Genomic DNA, 26937 nt, shown 5'->3' on the forward strand with positions numbered 1-26937 from the left:
AACTAGAAGAACTAAATGCACTGGATAGAGAGGTTTGGCGAAGGCTAACGGAGAAGCAGAAGCCGTACAATCAATGTCTAATCAAATCCTACATATTTTTAATAATAAATACACTAGAAATTTTTAGAATTTAGAATGAGTGGGAGGGTGGTTAATCACTTCGACCTTACAGATCCATTGTGTCCCCCTTTCTTGAATCATAACTCATCATACAGTCCCAGGGATTTGACAAAAGCCAGTATCTGGGACGGTCTTATAGAGGGTAGTTCTCCATCTCCAATATCAGTCGTACCAAAATTCATGGCACGAATGGTTGTCGTCTCGGCGCACTCAGTGATGAGGTGTACTAGTGTTTCACCATCTTCCCCACAGAATCTGCATTCGCCGTTTCTTCTTAGTTTCAATCTACTGAGGTGTTCATTGAGGAGACAGTGTCCTGTTAAAAACCCCGTGACATCCGAAGATTGTTCTTACTCAGACCTAGGAAGATCTGTGATTTTTATTGATCATAAGCCCTCAGAAACTTCTTCGAGTGTCCTAGACCATTGCAAGATTTCCATTCCAGGTTGCGGATGGAATCTTCCAAGTTCTTGAGTTCCTCCTTGAGTTGGTTACCACTTGGAAAGCAGAACGGTTCTGGTCCAGTTAGTGGAGTGTTCGCTCCTTTTCTACCTAGATTATTTGCTTTTTCATTGCCTTTTATCCCTTGGTGAGCAGGCACCCAGTGTAGGAGGACTTTGTTTTCTTTGCCTAATTTATTCAGCTTCTCTATGTATTCTTTGACCAATTTCGAATTGATTGAGACTGAGTTGATCGCCTTTAACGCTGCTTGACTATCAGATAAGATGGCTATTTCTTGTTTCCGATAGTTCCTATCTAAGATAAGTTGTACGCATCTCTCGATAGCGTAGATTTCTGCCTGTAGGATACTAGGGTAAGTGCCCATTGGTTCGGAGTAATTAGCTCTCGGCCCAAACACCTGATCCCTGTTCCCGTATTGGTTTTGGAAGCATCAGTATACCAAGTTATGGTATGGTCTTTTAACTGCTGGGCAAGCGTTTCGCTCTTCCAATCCTTCTTATTGCTCAATACTACATTGACATGTTTGTCAAAGTTGTACGTTCTTGGCATATCGTCCACTGGGAGTTGCAGGAGTGGTATTTCCTTTTTGAGGGTGTTCTGGTGTTTCTGGTTGAAGATAAATACACTATATCACTTGGTACCTTTGGTATATTAACCTAGAAAAATTGACCTTTACACCAATGTCTTTGTTATTCGTAAATCTGTCCTTGAACCTCTGCACAGATACTAAATTTAGGAAACAGTGTCAGTTTGCGGGATGTGATACAGCTAACTGGATGAAAATATACAAAGACGGAAAATTTCACTCTGATTGATTCACTTTGGATGTTCATATATCAAAATTAATACAGTGTTCTAAATAAAATTTGAAAACGGTCTTAAATGGTGTTTTGGTTTGGTATTATTTATAGTCAATAATATATCTTCTCTAATATCAAACCCATCGGACATTCCTTTATCGTAAACAATAAAATTATTATAACCTAAATAGCAACGTACTAGACCACCGTACGAGACCCAAATCAGCGATGTATATACCATCTCGAAACAACAGTTTCATTGATTGAATCGACCCATTGGGTTTGAAGAGAATTGCTTATGACAAAAGACCGTTAAATCGAAGTGTATCGTTGGATAAATTACAAGACTGAACTTGACATAGTCAGTGAGGTCGATGATTGGACAATTTTTATTGGAGCGCCATAAAAAAAATGTTCATTTGTAAAACATATTTAATTTGAACTTCACATAAAGGTAAGTACCTACTATTTAGTCTATCACCACAGTCTAACACTCACTAACTGATTCTTTTAAAAGCCTGTGGCCACTTAATATTATGTCGTTGAGTAAATCTGTTCTGCGATCTGTGAGTCTGAACTCTCCTCCCTTTATTGTTTTTTTTACATTGGTATCTTCTAACGGATCACCAGTGTTAAAATATTCTTCGTTATGATTATTTCTCTTATTCATTTCTTTCACAAATTCGAAAGAACCCACAAGAAATATAGGATACATTGGTGAAACATCTAGACCCTTAAATGATCGAATTAAAGAATATAAAGATTATTTAAGAAAGGGAGATTTTCACAAATCTAAGATTTGTCAGCATTCATGGGACACAGGGCACAGAATAAATTTTAATAAAGCCAAAATTATAATGAAAGAAGCGATAGCCTCTAAAAGAAAAATAAAAGAGGCTTTTTAATACAATCTAATAAAATAAATGTATTGCTTATGCATCTGTAGATGTTAGTAATGTATGGCAATCGCTTCTTTGATTTTAAAGAACATAAATAAATAAAAATATAACATACGTAAAAATTAAAAATAATCATACATAAAGTTTGGGGCTTTTTGGTTTTACCTTATTACCTAAGTAATTGTTATCAGGTAGTAATTGTTAATTTTGAAGTTTAACTTGATATAATGTCATTTTAACAGAACGTCAACGGTTTTTGTAGACGTATCTGTTTTAAAAAACTAAAGTGTTCTCGAATAGTTGAATTTAAATATTTTAAACAGTTTTTTTCTTTATTCTTTGTATGTTTTTTGCTTCCGACGACGGAAAGAGATAAATTTTCCGAAACGTTAAGAGTTTTTTTGCTCGTTACGCAAATTTGTATATCTGTAAACCTAACTTCTGATAAGAAGTTTCTGTTTGGATTAACGCCAGAAGTGTTTACAAAAAATAACTATTTTATTTTGTAGATTTTCTTGCAGTGGCGAACTATCCATACAGGATTTTTTGGAGAGATGAATCCGCCACATAGGTACATTTTTTCCCTTTATTGTGTTGGTGTAATATTACTCAAGTCCAATTTCTAGTGTTTTTTTTTGTTTTCCCAATAATTTTGCTTCTTAAACTAACCGAATTCGCCACCAAAAGATTGCTAAAATATCTTATCGAGTAATTCCCATTGATAATGCGCAAAACCTTCATTTTAATGCGTTGTTTTCGATGCATTCATTCACGGTTGCGGCAGTTTCATTCATAGACGATATACGATGGCGCCACTTTGCTTTAAATGTCAAGTACAACGACAGGGCGCTGGAAAATCAATAGCCGGCTCTCTATTCGCCGGTTTTAAAGCTCATAGAGCGATAGCGTAGGATAGAGCTTAGGTTTATTTCGGTTCCCAAAGCTGCGCAATATTTTTATCAAAGTTAAAATTTTATTTTTAGGTACAAGCGCATAATATTATTAACGAAACTACCGAATTTTTGAAAGTGTCACGTTATCTGTGCTTTTTGCACATTTCTCTTATTTATTTATTTCACAAATTCGAAAGAACCCACAAGAAATTCGATATTTATACCAATTTTCTCAATCAAAATATTTGTGGTCCTGAAAAGGACCTTCGTTTTCCCATGTTCGTCAAGGTAGGTAATGGAAAAAAAAACAGGATAATGAAATTTAAAAAATTACAAAAATTGTTCAAAACTGCCTCCCTCTTGCATTAAACAATAACCCAAACGATCATAAAATCCCCTCCTCACATTGGATAACATATCAGGGGTGACAGTGTCAAAGGCATTAAATAGTTTCTGCCTTAACTGCTCCAGGTTTTGAATTTCTTCATGGCCGTAAATTTTAGATTTTATGTACCCCCATAAAAAGAAATCATTCACCGAGAAGTCAGGTGAAATTAAACGTCAGTCTAAACAAAACTGTCATTTTTGAAAACTTGTCAAAATTTGGACACACGCTAAATGGACTTGATTTTCCTATGTCTCGAAGTCTGTGGACTTTTCTGTATAATCTCGCAGTAATTTAATAGATTGTTCGTCATATTATATCAGCTCGTAGGTGATTAGGAAAAAAAAGATATTTATAGTATAAAAAATTAATTTATTTAACAAAATTTAATTAAAGATGTGACAAAATAGTTACATTTCTATTGGTTCTATCGGACTTTTTTCAACTATATAAATCTTTATTTTTTGTAAACTTTAATGAATAAAATATTTTCAATCTAATAAATAATTTAATGATGTAAATAAGAGGAAATTTCTCACATGGGTGGTCAAATTCTATAGTTTTCATTATATCAAACAGCCTCTGAACGTTTTCTTCAGTGCAAAACTCATCAAAATTTAATTTAAATAATTTTTCCAGCCTGTAAATAAAATGAACAAATTTTTCCACTTTCATGATCAAAGGCTTTTAAATGGGTAAATAATTTCGAGTTATCCAGAGATTCGGATTTTTTTGCAAATTTTAGACAAATATCACATTGATGTATTTGAACACCCTTTTTAATGATGTAGTCAAACATAATTAAAGGCATTTTGAGTTGAAAACATTTCTCAGAGGCTGTTTGATATAATGAAAACTATAAAATTTGACCACCCATGTGAGAAATTTCCTCTTATTTACATCATTAAATGATTTATTAGATTGAAAATATTTGATGTATTAAAGTTTACAAATAAAGATTTATATAGTCGAAAAAGTCCAATAGAAAGGTAACTATTTTGTCACATTTTTAATTAAATTTTGTTAAATAAATTAATTTTTTATACTATAAATATCTTTTTTTTTCCTTATAAATAAACACATTTGCATCCCATTTTAAATAAGATATACAAATTACCAAAACTTAGAAATAACAGTTCAACAAAAATCCTACACGCGTTTTTAAAAAGAAACATATAACCACGCACTATGTCATTCCAGCAAGCGAATACGACACAGCATAGGTTTCCGGACTAAACGACTGGTGTATTTACACCACTCAATAGGCGTGTCGGGTTTGCCGAGCGGTTTCCGATGCAGTCGCTTTCTTTCGCATCTGTTGTAGTTAATTTGTGGTATAGCGTAATAGACTCTTAACATAGTTTGCTTCTGGGGTACAGAAATGCATCATGAGAATCAAACTAAAATTGGCGAGTCAAGAGATCCAAACAAAATGGGCGAACTTTCAATGACTCCTTTCTTGGTCTTTTTATTCAGTCTTTTATATAATAATAATAATAATAATAATAATAATAGCTCCCGTATATAACGTTTAACGCCTTGGGAGTAGCAAGGTACAGCTTGCTATACTAGAGCCGTTCGGTATACAGAGCCCATTATTACCTCAGGATTGTTAATCCCAAGTATTCATTTAAGGCTGAGTCGACCTAGGTACCCAAAGTATTTTTATTTTAATAAAAATAGTCGGCTGATGAAATGCCGGGTGTGGGAATCGAACCCACACCTTGAGATTGGTAGACGAGAGCCTGTACCTCTACGCCACCGGGCACTCTTATTCAGTCTTTTAAAGAAGGCAAATAATGTAATGTAAACACTAACGTACAGCATAATAGACTGTTAAAACCATGTTGCCTGGATTGGTTCGTGAACTACGGTAAGGATCAGTTTATGAAGAAATCGCCAAAAAAAGGAAACAGTTTGACAATAATAATCAATCAATAACGTTTTTTTAAACTTAACGTTTTTTCCATAATTATTGCAAATATTTAGAAGAAACCAGATAGACAAATGGAAAGCAGCTAGTTATTTACGTAACGCAATTACCCAAAGACACTGACTCCCCTTTCCCTCCCGATTGCGTAACCGTCGTATTAGACTGCCCGTTTCTCCTCCGAGATATTTTCCATTTTACGCGACCGCTATATCGATTTTCTCTACTATGAACTAGCAATTAAACTGACGCCTATCGCCATTTTGAATCTCATTAGGCAAATCCGTATAGTTATGTGCGTTGGAAAGGGAGACAACGTCTAATTGCTCTCGAAAAACAAGGAAAAAAAACCGTAAGCGAATGGAAGAGATTGGTTGGGACGTGTTAAAAGAATACTCGGAGTAATTGCGTAAAATATTTAGATCTATTTATTTAATTGCGATAATTTAAATCCGTTTTATTTCTCGGGTTAGTTAAGTATAGGTATAACGTTGAATTAATGCTATAAGAGGACTAATTTTGCTTGGCTATAATGAGGATTCTACGACTATACAGACTGATTTGCTTTACGGTTTGGTCTCATTTTTATTGACAACCGCATACCTATTTGAGATTTTGACATATTAAATACCGTTTACTTTATGTCCTTCACCCATTTTTTTTCCTCGTCTTCTCTCATTTCTCTTTATTCTGCGCTTTCTGTAGTTTCTTTAAGTTCTGTTTGACACGACTTTTAGAGGTAGAACTCTGCGACTTTTTCAGATCAATTGTGGTCCTCCTCTGACCCTTAGGATACAGCAACTTGAAGAATCAACCCTCTATACCGTTTTTTGTTAATGCTTAGTTCAATCATTGCTTAGTAATTGAACTGCGCATCGTTCGTCTGCACAGGGTATTGTAAGCTTAGGCATCTAAAGTTGATGGGATGATCTTTAGATGCATATTAAGCTTCCAGTGCCCTGTTGGTAAGCCCATTACAGTTTTTACTGTTTTTCTGTCTTTGCCTAAAATATAGAATGTTTAGGAGGGGAGTTAATCACTGTCACCTTACAGATCTATGGTGCGTTCCCCTTTCTTGAGTTATAATGAGTTATACCTATAGCCAGTATCTGAGACGGCTCCACAGACGCCAGCCCTCCATCCTCGAGATCAGCCGTACGAAAGTTCATGGCACGAAAGGTCATCGTCTCGGCGCACTCAGTGATAGGGTGTTCTGTTGTTTCCCAATTTTCCCCACAGAATCTGCATTCGTTGTTGTTTCTCAGCTTCAGTCTACTGAAGTGGTCGTTGAGGAGACAGTGTCCTGTCAGAAACCCCGTGACAATCCGAAGATTGTTTTTACTTAGATAAAGGAAAATCTTTGATTTTAATGCGTCGTAGGTTCTGAGGAACTTCTTCGAGCATCTGAACAGTGGAAAACAGAACAGTTCTGGTCCAGTTAGTGGAGTGTTCGCTCCTTTTCTAGCTAGATCATTTGCTTTTTCATTGCCTTCCATCCCTTGGTGATAGGGTTCCCAACCGTCCCGGTTTGGCCGGGATTAACCAGGAATCAGAAAGTTTGTCCCGGCGAAAGTTTTGTCTTGGCCGGGACCTGGTAACTAAAAAAGTGTGTACTACACACATAATATATATTTTTCTCTAATATTTAATGTTTTGTTTCAATTATTTAAAAGCTTAATGATAATTGTCCCGGAATCGCCGATGCTCAAGTTGGGAACCCTACTTGGTGAGCGGGCACCCAGAGTAGGAGGACTTTATTTTCTTTGCCTAATTCGTTTAGCTTCTCTAGGTATTCTTTGACCAACTTCGAATTGATGGTTACTGAGTTGATCGTTTTTAATGCTGCTTGACTATCGGACAAGATGGCTATTTCCTATTTTCGATATAGTTCCTATCTAAAATAAATTATATGCATCTTTCTAACACGCATCTTTTACGCGTCTTTGCTTAATGGCCGAGCTATTGAGTAGAACCCGCAAGGCAGTAGAAGAATTGAGCAATATTTGCTCCACTTAGGAGCAAAGAATAAGTTTTGAAACAATTGTTGAACAAAGCTAGAAACAGGTCAACAACGAAACTCCTAGACGCAAATAAAAGAGGATTTGCAACGGTAGGATAAACTGTTAAGTAATGATTAATAAGACAATATAACATAATAATCTTCGTAACTTTTGCATAAGCAGCATTGCAGCTGAATATTTTGACAAATATCTCGCATATTATCGACCACCTCAATAAAAACCATAGATATACAATCTGATACTGTCGCTATCAATCGATTATTAGAACTCTATCAGTCAGTTCTTAATTTCCTGTTACGATAGGATCTGTATTTATTAATTAATTCTTTCACGCCACTCGATCGATTAGGGCAAACACACGCACGTGACGTCAATATATTGAGTGATCTGGTGACGTAAAACGTGTTACATAGTAATTAGGGGTAACTGTAGTAAAACAAGATATGGCTTATCTGGGTTTGGTTTACGCAAAACAAGATTTTCCGCTTGATTTTTATTTGTAGTATACGTTATTAATAAAATTTAAAATAATTAACAAGAAACTCAAAACATTAACTTAAACAAAGCAACAACCGAGACAAAACAAGATAAACTAACTTTGTAGTCGCCCTTTCTACAGATACACATACTTTGATAATTTGTTACAAAAATGTGTCAACACTTATAATAGAGAAGACACAAAAGACAAATAAAATGGAAAGAGTCCAAAATATAAAAAATAACCACTTATATTGTAGGCAACAAAGTGTGAAAATAAATGTTTCAATGTCTTAACACTTGCTGTGTAAGTTATTTAATAATTAATCATTCTAATAATAGTGTAGGTACCTACTAAGATATTTCTATCGGTATTTGGCTATATTATGTCATTATTATATTTATTGTTGACTGGTAAATAAAAAAAGTTATATTTAACAAGCAAAAAAGGCTCTAAAAATTAAAAATTAGATACATTTGAGGACTGATCCGCATCTTTTAAGATTAGTTTTTGATATAAATTATATTAAAAATGCCAGAAAATTTGCGGCTCTCAGGTGTATGTCAAACCATCCAACGGTATAAGACAGTCGAAGAAATTTCTCAGAACTTACGACCGAGAAAAATCAAATATTTTCCTTGATTAAGAACAATCTTCGAATTGTCACGGGTTTTTTTTAACAGGACACTGTCTCCTCATTAAACATCTCAGTAGATTGAAGCTAAGAAACAACGGCGAGTGCAGATTCTGTGAGGAAAATGGGGAAACACCAGAACACCTCATCACTGAGTACGGAGAACTAGCTTCTGTGAAGCTGTCTCAGATACTGGCTTTTGTCAAAGCTCGGAGACTGTATGATGAGTTATAACTGATTATAACTCAAGAAAGGGGGACACACAATAGATCTGTAAGGTCGCGGTGATTAACTCCCTCCCAAACATCCTATATTCATTCTACATCTGCCAAAATGACTAAATATGTTTAAATACCGAATTTTGAAATAAAATATATTTGAAAATAATTTTACAGCCCAGCACAAAGGTATATACTGACTTTATTTTCAATTTTATTGTATTACCAAAATCGTCAGCATACAAAAAATACCATATGACTCTATCTGTGACACCGAATGTGTATATAACCTATTCCAGACGAAACATTCGAATCGCGTTTGTGTTTGTGTGTGTCTTGGTCTAAATTTAAATCCGTACGAGTGACGCAGTATTTTGGTTCCTGGCACTAGGTCCAGTTGCGGATATTTATAACCCGGGGTCAGTCAAATAGCGCCCGACATTATTACAAACGCCTTGCACCTGTTCAGCAGACGAAAGCGGGCAAGTGGCAACTACGCCGAATCGTCTACCATTATTTGCAGACAGTACATTTAATATATTTTTGTATTATTTTAGTTCATCATTTATTTAGCCTATTTAAAAATAAACATATTATTTCTTTAAACCCAAAACATTCAGTTTTAAGACTGTTAGTCAGGACGGCGCCGAATATGTTAATGGTTGGCAACAATAAATTTAAAAATCGCACCCTCGATTGCGTAACTAAAAGTTTAATTGATATGAAATATACATAAGTTTTTACCTACTGATTTTTAATGACAACGAACACGAATTATAGGTGTTAGGTAATAGTTTTTATACTACCATTCGAGACGCATTGATGCTATTTTGGTTTGAAAGTTTTGGGGGATATGAATGTTATTAAAGGTAAAGTAAATGTTTCCTCAATATTTAACTAGTATTAACTAAAGCATATATTGTATTTTCCTGTTGAAATATTCTGTGCCAAATTTTTTCCTTATTTATTTGATCTGACAAAGCTATTATATAGAGCATGCGTATGTATTTAATAGATTCGATTTATGCTGTGAGTAATTTCTAGTTTAAAATTAAATCTAAATTCAACCGTTTATTGTTCATTCGTGCCGATGTTTTTGGTTCAGTATGACCCTTGTATATGGATTCTTAAAGTAGCTCAACCTAAGACGTTTATGGATGTAAAGCACCAGATGGCGGGGCGTATTTCACGGTCTTTTACTACAGAAAAATATTTTTTGTTACTCTGAATTTTGAAGCGACCAATAGAAACAGAGAAAATAAAAATCGATAATTTTCGGACTGTGCCAATTGGTTACTAATCGACCAGATACTTTTAGTCTATTAGATATGCTATAAAAGCTGGTAATTATACAATTCGACCATTGTAAATACCCGACAAATTCCGCAAGGCCGACGACGCCGATGCTTTTCACCGATAAGAAAAAAAATGTTTGTTTAGGTTATTTTCGAGATATTTTTTCTTTCTGAATGCACATTTTTAAAGTATTTTATATTCTTTGTCCGCTTGATCTATTATACTGGTCGCACGTATCGAAGTTCTGTTTCTTCTAGTTTTAAAAAATGTTCTTATTTCTTTGTAGTGGTTGTAGTGTAAAATTAGATTAATTTTATTAAGTTTAATTATAATGTTTAGTGTAGAATACCACAAATAGTTTAGTAGTGTTTTTATAGTTTATTATTTTGTAATTAAGTAGTAGGTGAAGGGATAATTTGGTTATTTTTTCTTTTTGTTTGATTAATTAGTAAGTTTGATATTTTTTTCAGTGTAGAATACAAGAAGTAGTTGTGTAGTGTTTTTATAAGAGATTATATTAGTTTATTTTGTAGATGAGTAGTAGGTGAAGGTATGTGGGTATTTATCCTTTTTGTTTTTCTTCTAATTTTAGTAATTCTATTAAGTATTGTGATAGATACACTATATCTTCCTTCAACTTCGTTGAAAAGTGCATTATCATATAATTTTGGTTTTCTGGTAGTAGAATATACGAAAAAAAATCTGATCAAATTTATTATAAATTAAATTAATCGAGTCTTATTAATCAAATTAATCTAGTCAAATAATAATAATAGTTAGTTTCTAAATACTACACAGGGTGAGTTTCCTACGATGTTCTCTATGGGTATCTCGGAAACTACTGGAGATAGAGAGTCGGTTAAATGGGGAAAGAATTGCAGTTTTGTGAGAATTGCCTTTCGGATTTTTCTTAGAAGTTAAAGGCTTACTAGATATTTAAAAAAAAAATTTTGGCTATTTTAAAACTTTTGTCTCTAATTCCATTATAATCTACCGTATGATCGAATAAAAACGGCGTCAACGATGTCTATGAAATGAAGATCGCTGTCATTTTATATGTAAAATTATATGGGACATACCATCGATTCGTCATTTCATAGCCATCGCTGACGCCGTTTTTATTCGATCATACGGTATTTTAGACAAAAAGTTTTCACATAAAAGTTGTAGATAATCACATACCTAATGAGTTTGTGTTTTCTGTTTTTTTTTAAACCTGTCATTTTTGACATATATGACACAAACGTTATGTTTTTTTTGAATGGAAACCATAGTTGGCCATGACTTCATAAAAAGCGCCAATTTTTAAGCTTTTCAGCGATATAGGTAGGTATAATATGTTTTTTTCGAAAAAAATTACTAGTTATAAAAACCAAACCAATAATACCATGCCAGTTAGTTGGCATCAAGAATGTAAAAAGTTTTATGTTTTCAAAAAATATCGTTAAATTCGTAAAGCACTCAATTTAGAATAAAATAATCTAAAATGAAATGATTCTTTTATAAACCTGCATTAAATCAAATTAAAATAGGTATGGAACTTTTTTAAATATTAATTAATAGCAGTTAGCATTATCATAAATTATTATAAATAATGTACCAACATATCGAAATAATAATTTCTTTGTTAATACGGTTTAGAATTCTTAAAATAACAGGCAAAAATAATCCACAATTTACAATAAAATAAAAGTTTTGTTTAAATTTCTTAATCAGCTGATCACTATTAAAGTTCGCAGAAACCCGGTGCTATATTATTACATTACTCTGAGGAAAATAACGAAAATAATCGATATTTTTGACTCCGCCCCGAAAGGTTCACGATTTATCCTCCAGTTGGCAGCACATTTTGTCTAGTCGGTTGAACAACTTTAAGAATATATAAACAAGGGTATGACCTAGTGTGACAATAAGAGCCTTGTGGCGTGTACTAATAATTTCCAACCGTGCCTGGGCGAATATCTTAGCAAACAAGCGAGCAGTCAAAACCAAAGAACGGTATAACTCATAGTCTTAAGATATTGGCATCAAGCATATCAACTATAGCTGAGTAGGCTCCCGAATCCAGGGACCTCAGTACCTGCAGGTGGGGACCTGCTAACTGACAAAACATCTTCAGTTATGAATGTTTTAAGTGTGTTAAACCTCAAACCTTGGCATAAAGACAGTATTTTTTGTGTTATTATTATTTCTCTTTTATTAAAGTTCAGAACACCATAGTTGGATTCTTCGGAATAGCGATCAAGAACCGTCCTCTTTTCGATTTTGTTGTCCGGTATGCCGAGCAAACTCTCAAAGCCATGACTCTCTGTGTACCTTCGCGTCTTTTTTAATTACCGTAAAAAAAATACAAAAAAGTATCTTCTAAGCTATTCAAAGCAACTTTAAATAAGAAGAATGAGTGATTTTTAGTAGTTAAATTAATTTATTTATGGTCATTTCAATGAAACCTTCCAAAACTTTGTTTTAACTTAAATTACGCTAGATAGATCTACTATAGAGTTAAAACAGAGTCTATCTATTAAACTTCAGTCGTTAATTGATGATTGTTTGGATGCCTCGCCCGTATTTATATCCCAATATTCAAATGAGAGGGACGATAATATCGCAGCCCAATCGAGCGAAGACGTATACGATCGTGTGGCTTCGATTTCCCTTCGGACATCCAAATCTATCAAGTTTAGCTATTAACTTTCGGCTGAGCATGGTTTCACGCCCGGTTAGGCCGGTTAATTGATACTGTTTGGCTGGGATGTCCATTCAGAGTGTTAAAAAAAGTATAAGAATCAATAATATCAACATTCTTCCTTTACAGAAGCTCCGGAGCGACTGGCAATTATTGGGAATGTTGGCGTTTCTGTATGTAAAGAATGTCTAGAGAAACAACAACAAATTAGGGAAAGAAAATAAAGTCCTCCTACTCTGGGTGCCAGCTGTACTACAAGGCAATGAAAAAGCAACTGGACCAGAACCGTTCTGCTTGCCAAGTGGAAACCAACTTAACCCGAAACTCAAGATTCTGGAAGACGTCCTATGCCTTCCGGTACCCAGTTGCCAGCCTTTTCTATTTTCCCAATCTCCTAGATGAAGATTTCTCTCCCACATAGCTTTATGTACTCCTCCAATCCATGTTGCTTTTGGTGTGATTTTGGCTTTTTTCTCCTTTCTGATGGTAACTATTTCAAGACTTTCTTAGGTATTCGGTCCTCACCCATTCTTTCTATATGCCCATACCATACCAGCTGTCTTCTCTCTATCTAATCTATTATCGTTTGCTGGACATGCATACTTTCCTTATCTTTTTGTTCGGTACTCTTTCCATTCTTGATATTCCCGCAGATTTTCGTTAGAAGTCCCCTTCTGGAAGACTCCATCTGTAATCTGGAATGGCAATTCTCCAGCGATGTAAAACACTCGAAGAAAAATCCCCGATTTTCCTTGATTTAAGTCAGAACAAACTTGGGATTGTCACGGGGTTTTTAACAGGACACTGTCTCCTTCTTCAACGAACACCTCAATAGATTGAAGCTAAAAAACAACTACGAATGCAGATTCTGTGGGAAAAATGGCGAAACACCAGTACGCCTCATTACTAAGTGCGCCGAGACGACAACCATTCGTACCATAAACTTTGGTACGACTGATATCGGAGATGGAGAACTAACCTTTGCAAACCCGTCACAGATACTCGCTTTTGTCAAAACCTTGAGACTGTATGATGAGTTATAACTCAAGAAAGGGAAAAAAACTCACAATATACAACTATAAAGACTTTGGGAGAAGACTTTTCAATCATGCTCTCCAATTTTGCTAAAATATATAAAATTCGCTAATTCATAATAATGTCAATTGAAAATGTCACGAGTAAAATTAACCAAGGTTCGAGTTAACAACACTCTTGTCAGTAATATTTCATAGGCTATTTCATAATCGAGTTTCAAATTCATACGAACACAATAAATTAGTTTTCAGCCGTTGCCGAGTAAGTGGAAAACCATTTAGATTATTCAAATGGAGATGAGGAACAACGTTTATTCTCTAGAGTAATCAAATAACCGTCTAAATAGTTCATATGTATTCGGGGTAAGTATAGTATGCGGAATTTTGGTTGTTTTAATAAAGGATCCCGAAAAAATAGGGGTCCATAATCCTTTTCAATATGCTTTTAGGAAGAAAAAAAATATGATTACGGTATGGTATTACATAATTATGGTCTAATTGCCCAATTATTTACTATAATTCATACTTCTTAATGTTAAGTATAACAAATCAAAATAAAATGGAATATTATATACTTGAAAGAATCGATACATCACATGTCTGGCGATAATTGTTACATGATGGTCATTATTATTACTATCTTTAGTGCATATAAGATTTAATGTTCGTTCTTCATCATTACTTTAATATTATAGGAATCCCATCTTGGTTCAGAGCCAGTACTGGGAATACCCAAATATATAACGCGCAGTGCAGTAAAATTCTGGACCAGAAAAAAACAGACTGTCCATGGAGAAGTACTCAACATGGAGTTTATTGGTTTGTTTACAAATAATGGTGTCTTGTTCAAATAATTATTAACGAATTAGATAATACCATTTTAAAGATTTCACATACTCCAGCTGTTTTTTCTAAACATACGGTATTTAATTGAACGAATTAAAATGTTTTGCGTCTGTATGTTATGTCTGGACACTATTCCAGACAGGCAATGGATATTATAAAAATAAACTGTTTTTTGTTCATCGCGCTATTAGGAGAAACGGTAAGCATCTTATCCGGAGATCTTTTAAAAGTACTAGACGGGAAAAATTGTTTTTCCAAGGAAATCTCGTTTAATTGCTTCTGGATGACCTTGAGGGCTCGACGGTTCACCGACCTTGACCTTTCTGAAAGCGGAGGGATGATAGGATTGCGCCCAGTTGGGAGACAGATCGATAGTAACGTCAGAAAGGGAGATTAACTAGTTTTATTGGATATTTTGTTGTATAAACTCAGATTTCATGAACACAGTTTAATTAATAAAATGCAATCAAAATTGTTAGTGCTGTTTGATAAAGACCAAGAGTTAAATAAGTTATTGATGGAATTATTGATAAACAAAAGAGTTTGACTATCTTTATAGATTTACAAATTCAAACATAAAGTATAGTATTTATCACACGCACGAAATAAAATGTTGTGAATAATGCTACAATTGTAAAGTCCTTTGTTGCAAACTGTAGTAGTATATGGGCCAAATACAAGTTGTAGTAATATTTACTATTTTTTGTAATTAAAAAGTTGCAGAAGCAGTTCGTAGTTTTGTAGAATAAGGTTTCAATACGGAAATATTTAGGGTCATAAACTGCAAATCAATTATTAATTCCTCAAAGATTGTAGTAAAATGTAATCTGCATGTCGGCAATATTTCCGTTCTATTGTAGTAAAAATGACATCTTCGGCCTTAACCAAAACTACAAATTGTAGTGAAAACTAAATTGCTTATCGGTAATTCTTACATTCTTTTGTAGTAATAATTACTGAAATAGGCTCTTAACCAATACCACATATTGCAGAGAAAATTTTCGGATTTAGAAATTGATGCATCATGGACGACTCCAAATGGTAGTCTCCTAACCTAAGTTTTCTGACTGTTTCTAGTCCCACTTATGAGTCTTTTTTATCCGAAATTCGGCAACAATTTTGTCATGCTTCACTTTTCCGGAATATCCCCTGTGGACCCAGAATTGTTTTTTCAATTTTAAGTACGTTATACATAACAGATGCATGGTTTAGAAATTCCAATTTTAATTCCAATAATTGGTAGAAAATAACAGAAAAAGCTGTTTCTTATACCGATAATGAATATTATATTTTGACAAAGTTATCCGAAAATTGAGGATCAGTGTCTTAATAACATTGAATAAACTTAATAAACCGTGCACTGCAAACCAAACACAAAGGTTGGTATAACGTTATGTAATTAGAACATTTGAAAACAAAACCCTTTTTTATAAGTGATAAAGAATACTAGATCGTTTCACCCTAAAAGTTTATTTATTCTTATAGCAAATGTATCATAATTGTTAAAGAAAAAACTATTTACGAATAAAAAATAAAACTATCCCAGTATCACACACTGGTCCAGCGTATTATAAAGATTCAAATTAATAATAAACAGTGATATTATTCAAAACGTTGGTCAGATTTCCAAATGAAATTTGAATAAACGTCAAAGAAATAATTTGCTTTTGAAAAAATGGTGGAAGAGTAAAAGAGGATTTAAAAAGAAGTAAGCCAATTGAAAATTCACCAAATAAGCCAAAACATTCAATTGACAATTGAAAGAAAAATAGTTCAGTGTTAAGTTCCACAGAGGTATTGTTATCTATTCTAAGGTGGTTTAAGGTTTATGAATGAAATTAAAAAAAAATATCGAATACCTAAACATCAAAGAAAAACAAATCATTTGATAAAAGAAATTAAAGGATCAATAAATGGTACAAGAAGCATCAGTGCTTCCAATAATTGTGAAAACTCATAGAATTAAATTTAATAGTATAATAAGTACAAAATTGATTGAAGGAGAAATAATATAACAACAGGAAATATATAAAGCTTGACCACATAGGAGCAACAGAAATTATATTTCAAATAACACAGGGTAGAACAGCGTGAAGAATCATGAAACAACTCAAAAACATTGAGCTGTTAAAGAAAGTTGTTGAGAGTTGAAGTAATCGAATAAGAAACAAGCATCAAGAGGCTATTGATAAAAGAACTGTTTATTTCCAAAGTTCCAGGAGCACTACATGTAGAAGAAGGAGCGTTTACAATAATTGAAAATTCCTGAAATTAAGTACTTATTGTAATGTAGCCGCAGTAACCAAGATAACTTAAGTTGCTGATAATGCTTGCTGATATAAGGCAAGTAGAAAATTGGTTGTTAGAAGTACCACAGAATAGGAGAGCATGGAGAAGCATCAAAGCACCTTAGATACATCGAGGAAAGGATAAAGAATAACCGAAGAAGAATAAAAGCAGGAAACAGCTAATAAATGAGGAACTCATTACATGCTGTCATGAAGGGATCATAAACTAGGAGAAATTTCGTAGATGTACGAAAGAAGAGTAGATGGAAGTTCAACTTATCAAGGATAATGAAAGGAGTATCAACTTAGGTGATCTTGGTATCATTGTAGAGAACAAAAAATCATCCATATTCTGGACTAACCTGTGATGGGTGGCGGTTCTACCACCGTGCTCGGCCCGAAGAACGACGGCGCGTCCCCCGCCGTCGTCACCGGCGTGTTGAGGTCCCCGGGGGCGCCTTCCACCCCCTGCGTCTCCCCCTCCGAGGCGCAGACCGACGCCGGCGTCGGGCTGCCACCGCTGCTGGCCCCCGAGCCCCCCTTGTACAGGCACGTGTCGAAGCTCAACACGTTAAAGTGGTGAGCCGCGGCCGCGGCCGCCGCGGTCTCGGTCAGCAGGAACGCCGGCGAGACGTGGTGATGGTGATGGTGCCCGGACAACGTGTCCAGAGTGTCCATTATCATCTTGTCGTCACTCGGTGGAGATAACTCACGCGTAGGATCCACTACAAACGACTCGAAAGTATCCCTCTGTTAAGTCTGTTTAAATTTTTCAATCACTGATGAGAAACAGCATCAACTTCCCGCCGTTCGATATCATCGTCGCGAAACATCTTAAATTCGGATTCTATAATGTAATACAAAATTGAAAGCGAAAGGTTGCGTTTCTCGCGAGAACGGAGAACTAGACTCGTCGGTGGTCGGAGTGCGACTGGCGACGCGCGAGAGAAGGGACTGTTTTATGAATGAAGCGGCTGTGCCATATTTGGCGGGCCAATGGGCGCGCGCCTGTGCCGGCGGCGCCTCCCCTCGCTGCCCCCACCGCTAGCCTATGACGCGCGTGACGTCACCGCGCTCGCGGGCGCTGCTGGCGCCGGCCGCGCGATCGCGAGCGGGTTCGGGGTGGGTCGGAGTGGCGCGTGCCGGGTCGAAGAGGCGACGTTGCCGGACTTCGCGCGAGGATTTTCGCGACTGTTTCTGTAGGAGAGCAATAGGATGATTTCGTTAAAGTTGGTCATCGCGACCTTACCGATTTGAAGTCAGTCCAACAACAAAATTATTGACAGTAATAGATGTGTCTGTCATTTTAATTTCAAAGTAGTATATTTTATTTTGCAAAGAAATAAGTTGGTATAATTGGAGGTGATTACTTCAAAATATTGTGAAAAAAAACTGTATAAAACTGAAAATATCTAATTTCGAATTTTATACTGTAAAAGTTGGTTAATTAACTTTAATCTTAATTTTTTAAACCAGTACTTTTTGACATTATCTACCTGCAATACTAAAATATATTATTTACCTATCTTGTGATGTTATTTTACAGATACTCCAGTTTTTGGTACCATATACGAGAAGGTATACAAACTTTATTTGTGGTTAAGACAAGTCTTTGGCAAATTGTCTCTCTGGCGGTCTCTGGGCACCGAATATTATCTTTAAACCAGAGACAACTTCTGCTGTAAACTATGGTCTGGTCAACACTTAATTTTCCCTCGAGTTTTCCTCCACTTAATTTTAAAAAACACGACACACATGTAACAACACAGTCCAAAATCCAAAATATTTATCAGTTATATTTGACATAATATAACACAAAATTATAACATATAATTTGGAGTTTGACAACTCTCAAGAATCTTAAGTCGAGTTCATACGCATCGGCGTCCGGTTGTCGTTCATCGTTCCGTCAGACCAATAATATTGAAATATATGATCTGCCATTTTCGAAATAAATCAATAAAACTGGTTAAAAACAACAAGAGACGACGCATGACGAATTTATTTATAAACCCATCCATAGTTAACTTAAAAAATACTAGAAACTTTTTTTTAGTGAAATAAATGGATTAGTATGGAAGTCATCTGCTTTTTTTCTGTCATCGTCTGTCGAAATCTTACCTGAGAAAAAAAACAGGGTCCCTTTTTCGTGAGTATAGTCTCAGAGTTTTGTCAAAAGCCATCTAATACGGCTTTACAGATGTTAGTTCACACTCCACGCTCCACACTTGGAGTTGGAGGAGTAGAATTTTCCTTTTAAGGGTGATCCAAGCTCGTGACCTGTCAAATCTCCTAGTACTATAGACCAGTAATGCCCACAATATTCTCTGAAACCAGTTTCTTGTAGGTATTGCTATTTTCTTCTGTCCCAGCATTAGGCTAAGATTGTTATTATTATTAGAGCTGTTTTAATATGTTAGTAGTACTACTTGTAATCAAATACCTTCTCAAAATTAAGTAAAAGGTAACATAATAACATATCTACAGTATTTAGACACCTCCAGGTGTTTGTTTTACACCGGCCCACCCAAATCCGACAACTTAGCCACCGATAAACCTATAAAACATATAAGATTCTATTTCAAACCCAAACAAACACACGCATATACCCGTCCAGCGACCCGGTACTACCACGGGCGCGTGCCTCCCGTCCTACGGACGGTGGATCCCCCAGGTGAGCCGTCGGCGAACCTCGGTCCACCCACGGCGACGACGACCACGATAATAAGGTCCTGCGACGCGGACTGGACAGGTCGACATTTGCATTTTTATGGGTCCAAGTTGTGTACCGCGAGCACAGAACGACTTAGAAGGCTAAACCAGCGTATTCGTTTTTACATTTATACCAACTAGAGCCTTAAATATTAGACTATGACGATAATAAAGGCTTTTTTATCGCCCTGATTCACAAAGATAAAATTTTAAGTTTATTTTGTCTCCAATCTTGATGTTTACTTTGTTTGGTTTGTTGTTATTTATTTTTTAATCCTTCATTGAAAAAAAGAGCGGAACTTAGAAGTGAACAACATAAAACCGTGCGAAGAATACAAAAAATATTTAGGAACGATAATATCTCCAGAAGGAACATCGAACTGGGATTTTCATTTATAATAAGGTCTTGCGACGCAGACTGGACAGGTCGATATTTGCATTTTTATGGGTCCACGTTGTGTACCGCGAGCACAGGCCTGGATTAAGGGGGGGGCTATGGGGGCTATAGCCCCAGGCCCCGTCATTGAGAGGGGCCCCCGAATCAGGAGAATTTAGTCGAGATTAGTTAAATGAAAATGTACATAGGTATTTAGTCTTATTAAATATATTGCAATATATTGCAACAGACAACTTGTTATTCTCATAATGTTAAAAACAGACTCTTCTTCTTTTTTTTTGGGCGGCAACACACTTTCCCCAAAAAATATCAAGAGTGCTGCATAGACAATGGCTCGTTCTTCTTTTAAAATTTTTCTGGATGGATGAATTACCGAAAGCCGAAAGCGCTAGGGGAATTACTCAGATTAGAATGCTCTTTTTTATTCTATTTGATTAGTAATTTTTGCATAGCGCATCTATGAAGTAAGCGATTGCGAATAATAGATTTAAGAAAACAAGAACAATAATACGTTTTTAACTGTGTAGTGTATACCAGTATTTTAAAAAATATCATGTAGCAGAAAATATCTTAGTGGATCTGCTAAACGTAAGGTAGGAATCAGTTTTAGCCTTATTATGCATTTACTTGATATGACCATTTATATAATAATTTTGGTATTGACAATTAAATTAATAATAACTTTTTTAAGTTTTCTTCTTTTAAAAATAAGCGCATTAATATATTATAAGTACCTTGGTATTTACACCCTCTTTGCTTGCACCCCTTTGACGGCACTATCACCCTAAAAATAATTTTAAATGGAATAGGGGGTCGAGTGATACCTTGTTTTAAAGGTCTTTTGAGTCTTTTTATATCTGTAGAGTTTGAAGTCTCTATTGCCATTCGCGTTGAATGGTAACGCCACTACTTTTTAAATAAAATTAATATTGTTTTTGAAATCCCCATTCAATTTACAACATATTTTATTTCTTGACTTTTTTTATCCGACGCACCATTTTTGCGTAAAAAAATAAACACCATTTTCATGCATAACCAAATCGCTAAAATGTTACCATAAATTTAAATAGCAAAATTGGTAAAACGGCAAATTTAAGTTTAAAAAGATTTTTTATTTTCCAAAAACTTCTTTCTATGAACATAGTACGAACTATGTTCAACCAAAACTAAATTATTGTCGTTTTTCAAATTTTACCATTAAAATTTCATTACCATTTTAGCGATTTGGTCATGTATGAAAATTGTTTTTATTATTTTAAGCGAAAACGGTGCAATAATATTCAATTCAATAATATTTTGTTTAAGTACCGTAGGGTGGTATAATAGATATTAAAAAAGATCGATTTTTTTTCTTAAAAGTTTAACACCCTGTACTTTGAAAACGACGCATTTCCGACCATCAGGGTGCATCCACACTATCCTAAAAACGGCGTATCGGCGTAACGGCGTAACGACCTTGAATAGATTTCCAGTAATTCTATTGGCTGAAAAATTCATCTGTCAGAAATTTTATCTGTCAAATTCATTTGTCAAAAATTACTGCCAATAGAATTACTGGAAATCGATTCAAGGTCGTTACGCCGTTACGCCGATACGCCGTTTTCAGGATAGTGTGGATGCACCCTCAGTGTCCCATCTCAAAACTTTTATTTTGGGGAGATCTACCAACCTTTAGATTTTGGTACAATAGTTTCGGAACACTCTGTATTTTTCAATCTACGAAAACTTAGGAATATTTTAAATTAATTTAAGATATAAGAAGAAAACCTAAAGAAAACTTTAAAATTGCCTAAAGTAACAGACTTTTTTAGTATTTGCAAAACCCCTTCAACGTCAAGATCATGAACTGCATTCCTGTTCAACTTCAAGCAATATTAGTTTAAGTGAAAATAACAGCAATGAGGAAAAATAATCCGACCTGGGGGGCCCCAAGGGTAGCCCCTAGCCCCGGGCCCCCTAGGACCTTAATCCGGCACTGCGCGAGCACAGAACGACTTAGAAGGTTAAACCATCTTATTCGTTTTTACATTTAGAGCCTTAAATATTAGACGATGGCGATAATAAAGGTTTCCTTATCGCCCTGATTCACCACGTCCAATCTTGATGTTTACTTTGTTTGGTTTGTGTTTCTTTTTGTTTATTTTTTAATTCTGAATTGAAAAAAGAGCGAAACTTAGAAGTCAGCAATATAAAACATCAGTGCGAAGGATACAAAAATATTTAGGAACTATAATATCTCCAGAAGGAACATCTAACAGGGATATTCTACTACTACTACTACTACTACTACTACTACTATTACTCGCTGACGAGTATTTGACACGTATCAGAAGATGGATTTTCTTTCATGAGCTTTTCTGTGACTGAAAAGCCCGATTCGTGATGTTATCTCTCTTTCGCTCTCCGGACAATCAAAAATCTTTTTACTTTGTTGCCTTTTTACTTTTTGGTTGTCGTTGTTAACTGAGTTTACAATTCTTCTCCATTGCGTTCTATTGTGCGCTGCTTCCTCTCATTGATTCTGCTTACCACCTTTAAGTTTTCATGGAAAATATCCTTGTACCTCTTGAGTTGTCCACCCGGTTTCCTTTTACCGTCTACAAGCTCACCGTAAAGAAGAGATTTCGGTAGGAGGTTGTTTAAGACCCTGTATACGTGAACAACTAATCTTAAGAGGGATTTAATAATCATGACTTCAACGCTCTCCAGAACTAAATAAGTAAATTAATATCATTCATGCCCCTTTGCAACCTAATTTAATTGGAATAAGACTGTTATGTTGGACATCCATTGTCTTTTTTAGGGTTCCCTACCCAAAGGGTAAAAACGGGAACCCTATTACTAAGACTTCGCTATCCGTCCGTCTGTCTGTCACAAAGGTCTATCTTATGAACCGTTATAGCTAGACAGTTGAAATGTTTACAGGTAATGTATCTATGCCGCTATAAGAACAAATACTAAAAACAGAATTAGATTAATGTTTATAAATAAAAAAGTACTTTTTAGTACTTTAGCGTTAGGACTTTACAGATAATGTATCTATGCCGCTATAAGAACAAATACTAAAAACAGAATTAGATTAATGTTTATAAATAAAAAAGTACTTTTTAGTACTTTAGCGTTAGGACTTTACGCTATGACGTTAGAGCCGTAGTAAGGCAGGTTCGAATCCTAGTCAAGGCGACTCTTTTAATCGTTTTTTTTATTTTTTACATATTTTTACATATTTATTTTTACTTTTTACATATTTATTATTGATTAATACAATTTTTAGTAACGTGTTTCTTCATTTTTTTTTAATTACTTATACGCGCAATCAAAATTTCAGCTAAATCGGAAAAAAAGTTTATAATAATATAGTGTCTAATGTTGTATACCTCTCTCCTGTACTCTCTCACTGTATAATATGTGTCTAATGTGGTACGGAACCCTCCGTTCGCGAGTCCGACTCGCACTTGACCATTTCTTTAAAATAGGTTACTTTGATAAAAAATTGCCGTTAAAAGAGCTATATTGCAATATTCAATACCTCGAATATCTGGCAAATCTTTAAGCTTCATTCAGAACCTCGCAATTAGTGGAAAAAATTAGTGGCTTCAATTACACTTTATATTTTTTAGTTTACGATCATTCACAATGTTTAAAAAACGCAATTAAAATTAATAGAATATCCTAGCAATTGCTTGCGTTAGTCAGTTGTATCCGTAGAGAAAGCTTAATATTTAGCTTATAAAACAATCAACTTTTGATTTCTAACTACAATTTCTCTTGACGGAAGATAATCAAAGGCCAAAATGACATTTCTCGCAAATTTTGAAGTATAATTAGTGGAAAAGTTAAAAGTTTGATAACATTTTTTTACTAATTGAAAATGTCTACCACTAATTTTGGACGTTCTGAATACTTACATTGAAATTAAAGGAACAAACTTCTGCTCTAATTGAAACCACTAATTTATTCGACTAATTGCGAGGTTCTGAATGAAGCTATAGACATTTACTAATTGAATGGGTCTGTGGAACTTCTAAAAGAGGAAGGGCAAATCAGAAATCGCTGGAAAGAGCATTACAGCCATATTCTTAACCAAGACAATATTCCCAATATGCCAGCACTAAACACAATACCTCAGTATAACAGCATTGATGTATTAGATATCCCAATAACGGAACAGGAAATAAAGGCCTCCATAAAACAACTTAAAAACAACAAATCGGCTGGTTGTGACGCGATTTCAGCGGAAATCTATAAGTGTGCAAGCAAAGAACTTATTGGTCATCTTAAGGCTTTCTTCGATGTCATATGGGAAAGCGGAGACGTACCTCAGGACTTTCGCAACGCGAATATAGTTAATATATTTAAGAACAAAGGAAGTGCATCAGATTGCGGAAACTACCGAGGAATTTCACTACTGGTTATCGGAGGTAAAGTTCTCGCAAAAATTATGTCAAATCGCCTTCACCCACATATAGAAAAAAATCCTCCCAGAATCGCAAACGGGCTTTCGCACCAACCGTGGCACCGTCGATTCCATATTCTCCGTCCGCCAACTCCAGGAAAAAGTAAAGGAACAGCAGAGTAAACTTTATGTTGCATTCATCGACCTAACGAAAGCCTTCGACTCTGTAAACAGAGATGCACTTTGGGCAATTATGCAAAAGTTCGGAGTGCCCAACAAATTTCTTAGTGTGTGTAAAAGCCTCCATAACAACAAGTCGAGAGTGTCACATCATGGATCACTGAGCGATCCCTTCCTGACAAATACAGGAGTTAGGCAGGGATGTGTCCTAGCTCCTCTCCTATACAACATATTCATGGCCGCGCTCTCTATTATAGTGGATAGCAAACTGCAGGAAAGAGGAATGGGTGTTAGATACAGGTATGACGGAGGTCTGTTCAACATTAAAAGGTTCAGGGCAAAAACACGAATAAAATTCATCACAGAACTCCAATACGCTGATGACTGCGCTCTAGTTGCAAATACGTTACAGCAATTACAGGAAATGCTGAACACATATAGCTAGGCATACGAGGCTTTGGGCCTTAAGCTGAACATCGATAAAAGTAAAATCTAAAAGAACTATTGGAATATGTATCGGAATTTAATTACCTCGGCAGTTTGATTTCGGAAAAGGCAAATATCGATTCTGAAATTCAGCACAGAATCAGCAGCGCCTCAAGAGCAATCTCGAAATTAAAAGACAGGGTTTTCTACAATCATGACTTGAGCACAAAAACAAAACTTGCAGTGTATCGAGCAGTAATAATCCCCACCATGTTATATGGAAGCGAAACCTGGGTGCCGTACCGCCAGCACACGAGCGCATTAAACAAGTTGCAACAGAGACACCTTAGACAACTTTTAAGAATCAAATGGTACCACCATGTCTCAAATGTATCAGTCCTTAAAAAAGCAAGCTGCGAGAGCGCTGAAGTCATGAGTACTAAATCTCGTTTAAGATGGGCTGGCCACGTATGCAGGATGCAAGAAAACCGCCTACCGAAATCTCTTCTTTACGGTGAACTTGTAGAGGGTAAGAGGAAACCAGGTGGACAACTCAAAAGATACAAAGATGCTGTTCATGAAAACTTAAAGGGGATAAGTATGCAGCATCAGTGGGAGGAAGCAGCGCAAAATAGAACGCAATGGAGGAGAATTGTAAATTCAGTTAATAACGACAACCAAAAAGTAAAGAGGCAACAAAGTAATGAGATTTTTGAATGTCCGGAGTGCGGAAGAGAGATAACATCACGTATCGGGCTTTTCAGTCACAGAAAAGCTCATGACAGGAAACGCCCTGCGTAACCATCTTTTGATGCGTGTCAAATACTCGTTAGCGAGTAATGGCAGTAGTAGTAGTAATTTAATGTCTCTGTATTTAAAGAAAATATAGTTACACCATCAACCGCTATCGCAAATTATCTAAATAATTTTTTAATAAAATTTATACTCATCGCCCGATTTATCGTAAAACATAACCAGATCACAAGTAATTTTTTAAAAGTCACCCTCGCATCACCCGATTTCACCACTTAATACTCACAGGTGTCCGCTCTTATAACAGTCCATTTCTACGTGTCACCATTCTACGTGCTGCGAGACGCTTAGAATAGAACGGCAAATAAATATTACGTTAATTTTAGTACCTCTTTCCTTTTAAGAGAATCAACTTTAGCATTCATTTTTGTTTGTTTACCGTTGTTCGTCCTTATGCGGATATTAATATAGTTTTAAAATGCTCTTCTATAAATTTGTGGTTTGACCTGGATGGAAAAGATAAAAATGAAAAATATCTTCCAAAGGTATTCTATAAAATAGTTATTTATTGTACTAGTGTGTTATCTTACATACAGGGTGGCCATTGGCGTAACTACAGGGGAGCCCGGGGGTGCCGGGCACCCCCCAGGTACTGCTGGGCACCCCCCAGGGAAATCCCGAATTATGACTCTTGGCTATGTATAAATTTTTATTTGCTTGTGATGCAGTAAAAATGACGTTTTCTAGTTTTGTTTAGTTAATATTATTTTGTTGTGTTCAAAAATGTGTTAATTTTTATTTTTTTAGAAAATTTATAGGTATTTAAATAATCTACGGGAACACGGTTTGATAACCAAGTCTATTAAATTTATTGATAGAGAAATTCATGTAAATTTAAAAAAAAAGCCCTAGGCCCCCTCTGGGCTCAACCCTAGCTCCCCCCCCCCAGGCTCACCCCAGGATAAATTGCTAGTTACGCTAATAAGGGTGGCCCATCGAAATCGTTCCGCAAGGCAAGTTTTTTTTTTCAAAAAATCCTAAAACACGTCAATTTTGTTTGTGAGGGGGACAACTTTTGTCCCA

At 35.4% G+C, this 26937-nt stretch overlaps 2 protein-coding genes across 2 annotated transcripts in view; one reads left to right on the forward strand and one right to left on the reverse strand.

Moving 5' to 3' along the window:
• The window catches only part of LOC115882707 (early growth response protein 1-B), a 34383-nt gene extending 16469 nt beyond the window's left edge, over window positions 1–17914 (reverse strand). The window contains exon 1 of the mRNA XM_030900929.1: window positions 17353–17914. Within this exon, the coding sequence (XP_030756789.1) occupies window positions 17353–17674 (322 nt within the window). The 5' untranslated portion in view covers window positions 17675–17914. The remainder of the gene's footprint in view (window positions 1–17352) is intronic.
• Window positions 1–26937, forward strand: part of LOC115882709 (putative serine protease K12H4.7) — a gene marked incomplete in the record, with an annotated part of 747005 nt that overhangs the window by 211610 nt on the left and 508458 nt on the right.

This window comes from Sitophilus oryzae, unplaced genomic scaffold, assembly GCF_002938485.1.
Source record: "Sitophilus oryzae breed Bouriz unplaced genomic scaffold, Soryzae_2.0 scaffold_179_pilon_pilon, whole genome shotgun sequence".
NCBI lineage: Eukaryota > Metazoa > Arthropoda > Insecta > Coleoptera > Curculionidae > Sitophilus > Sitophilus oryzae.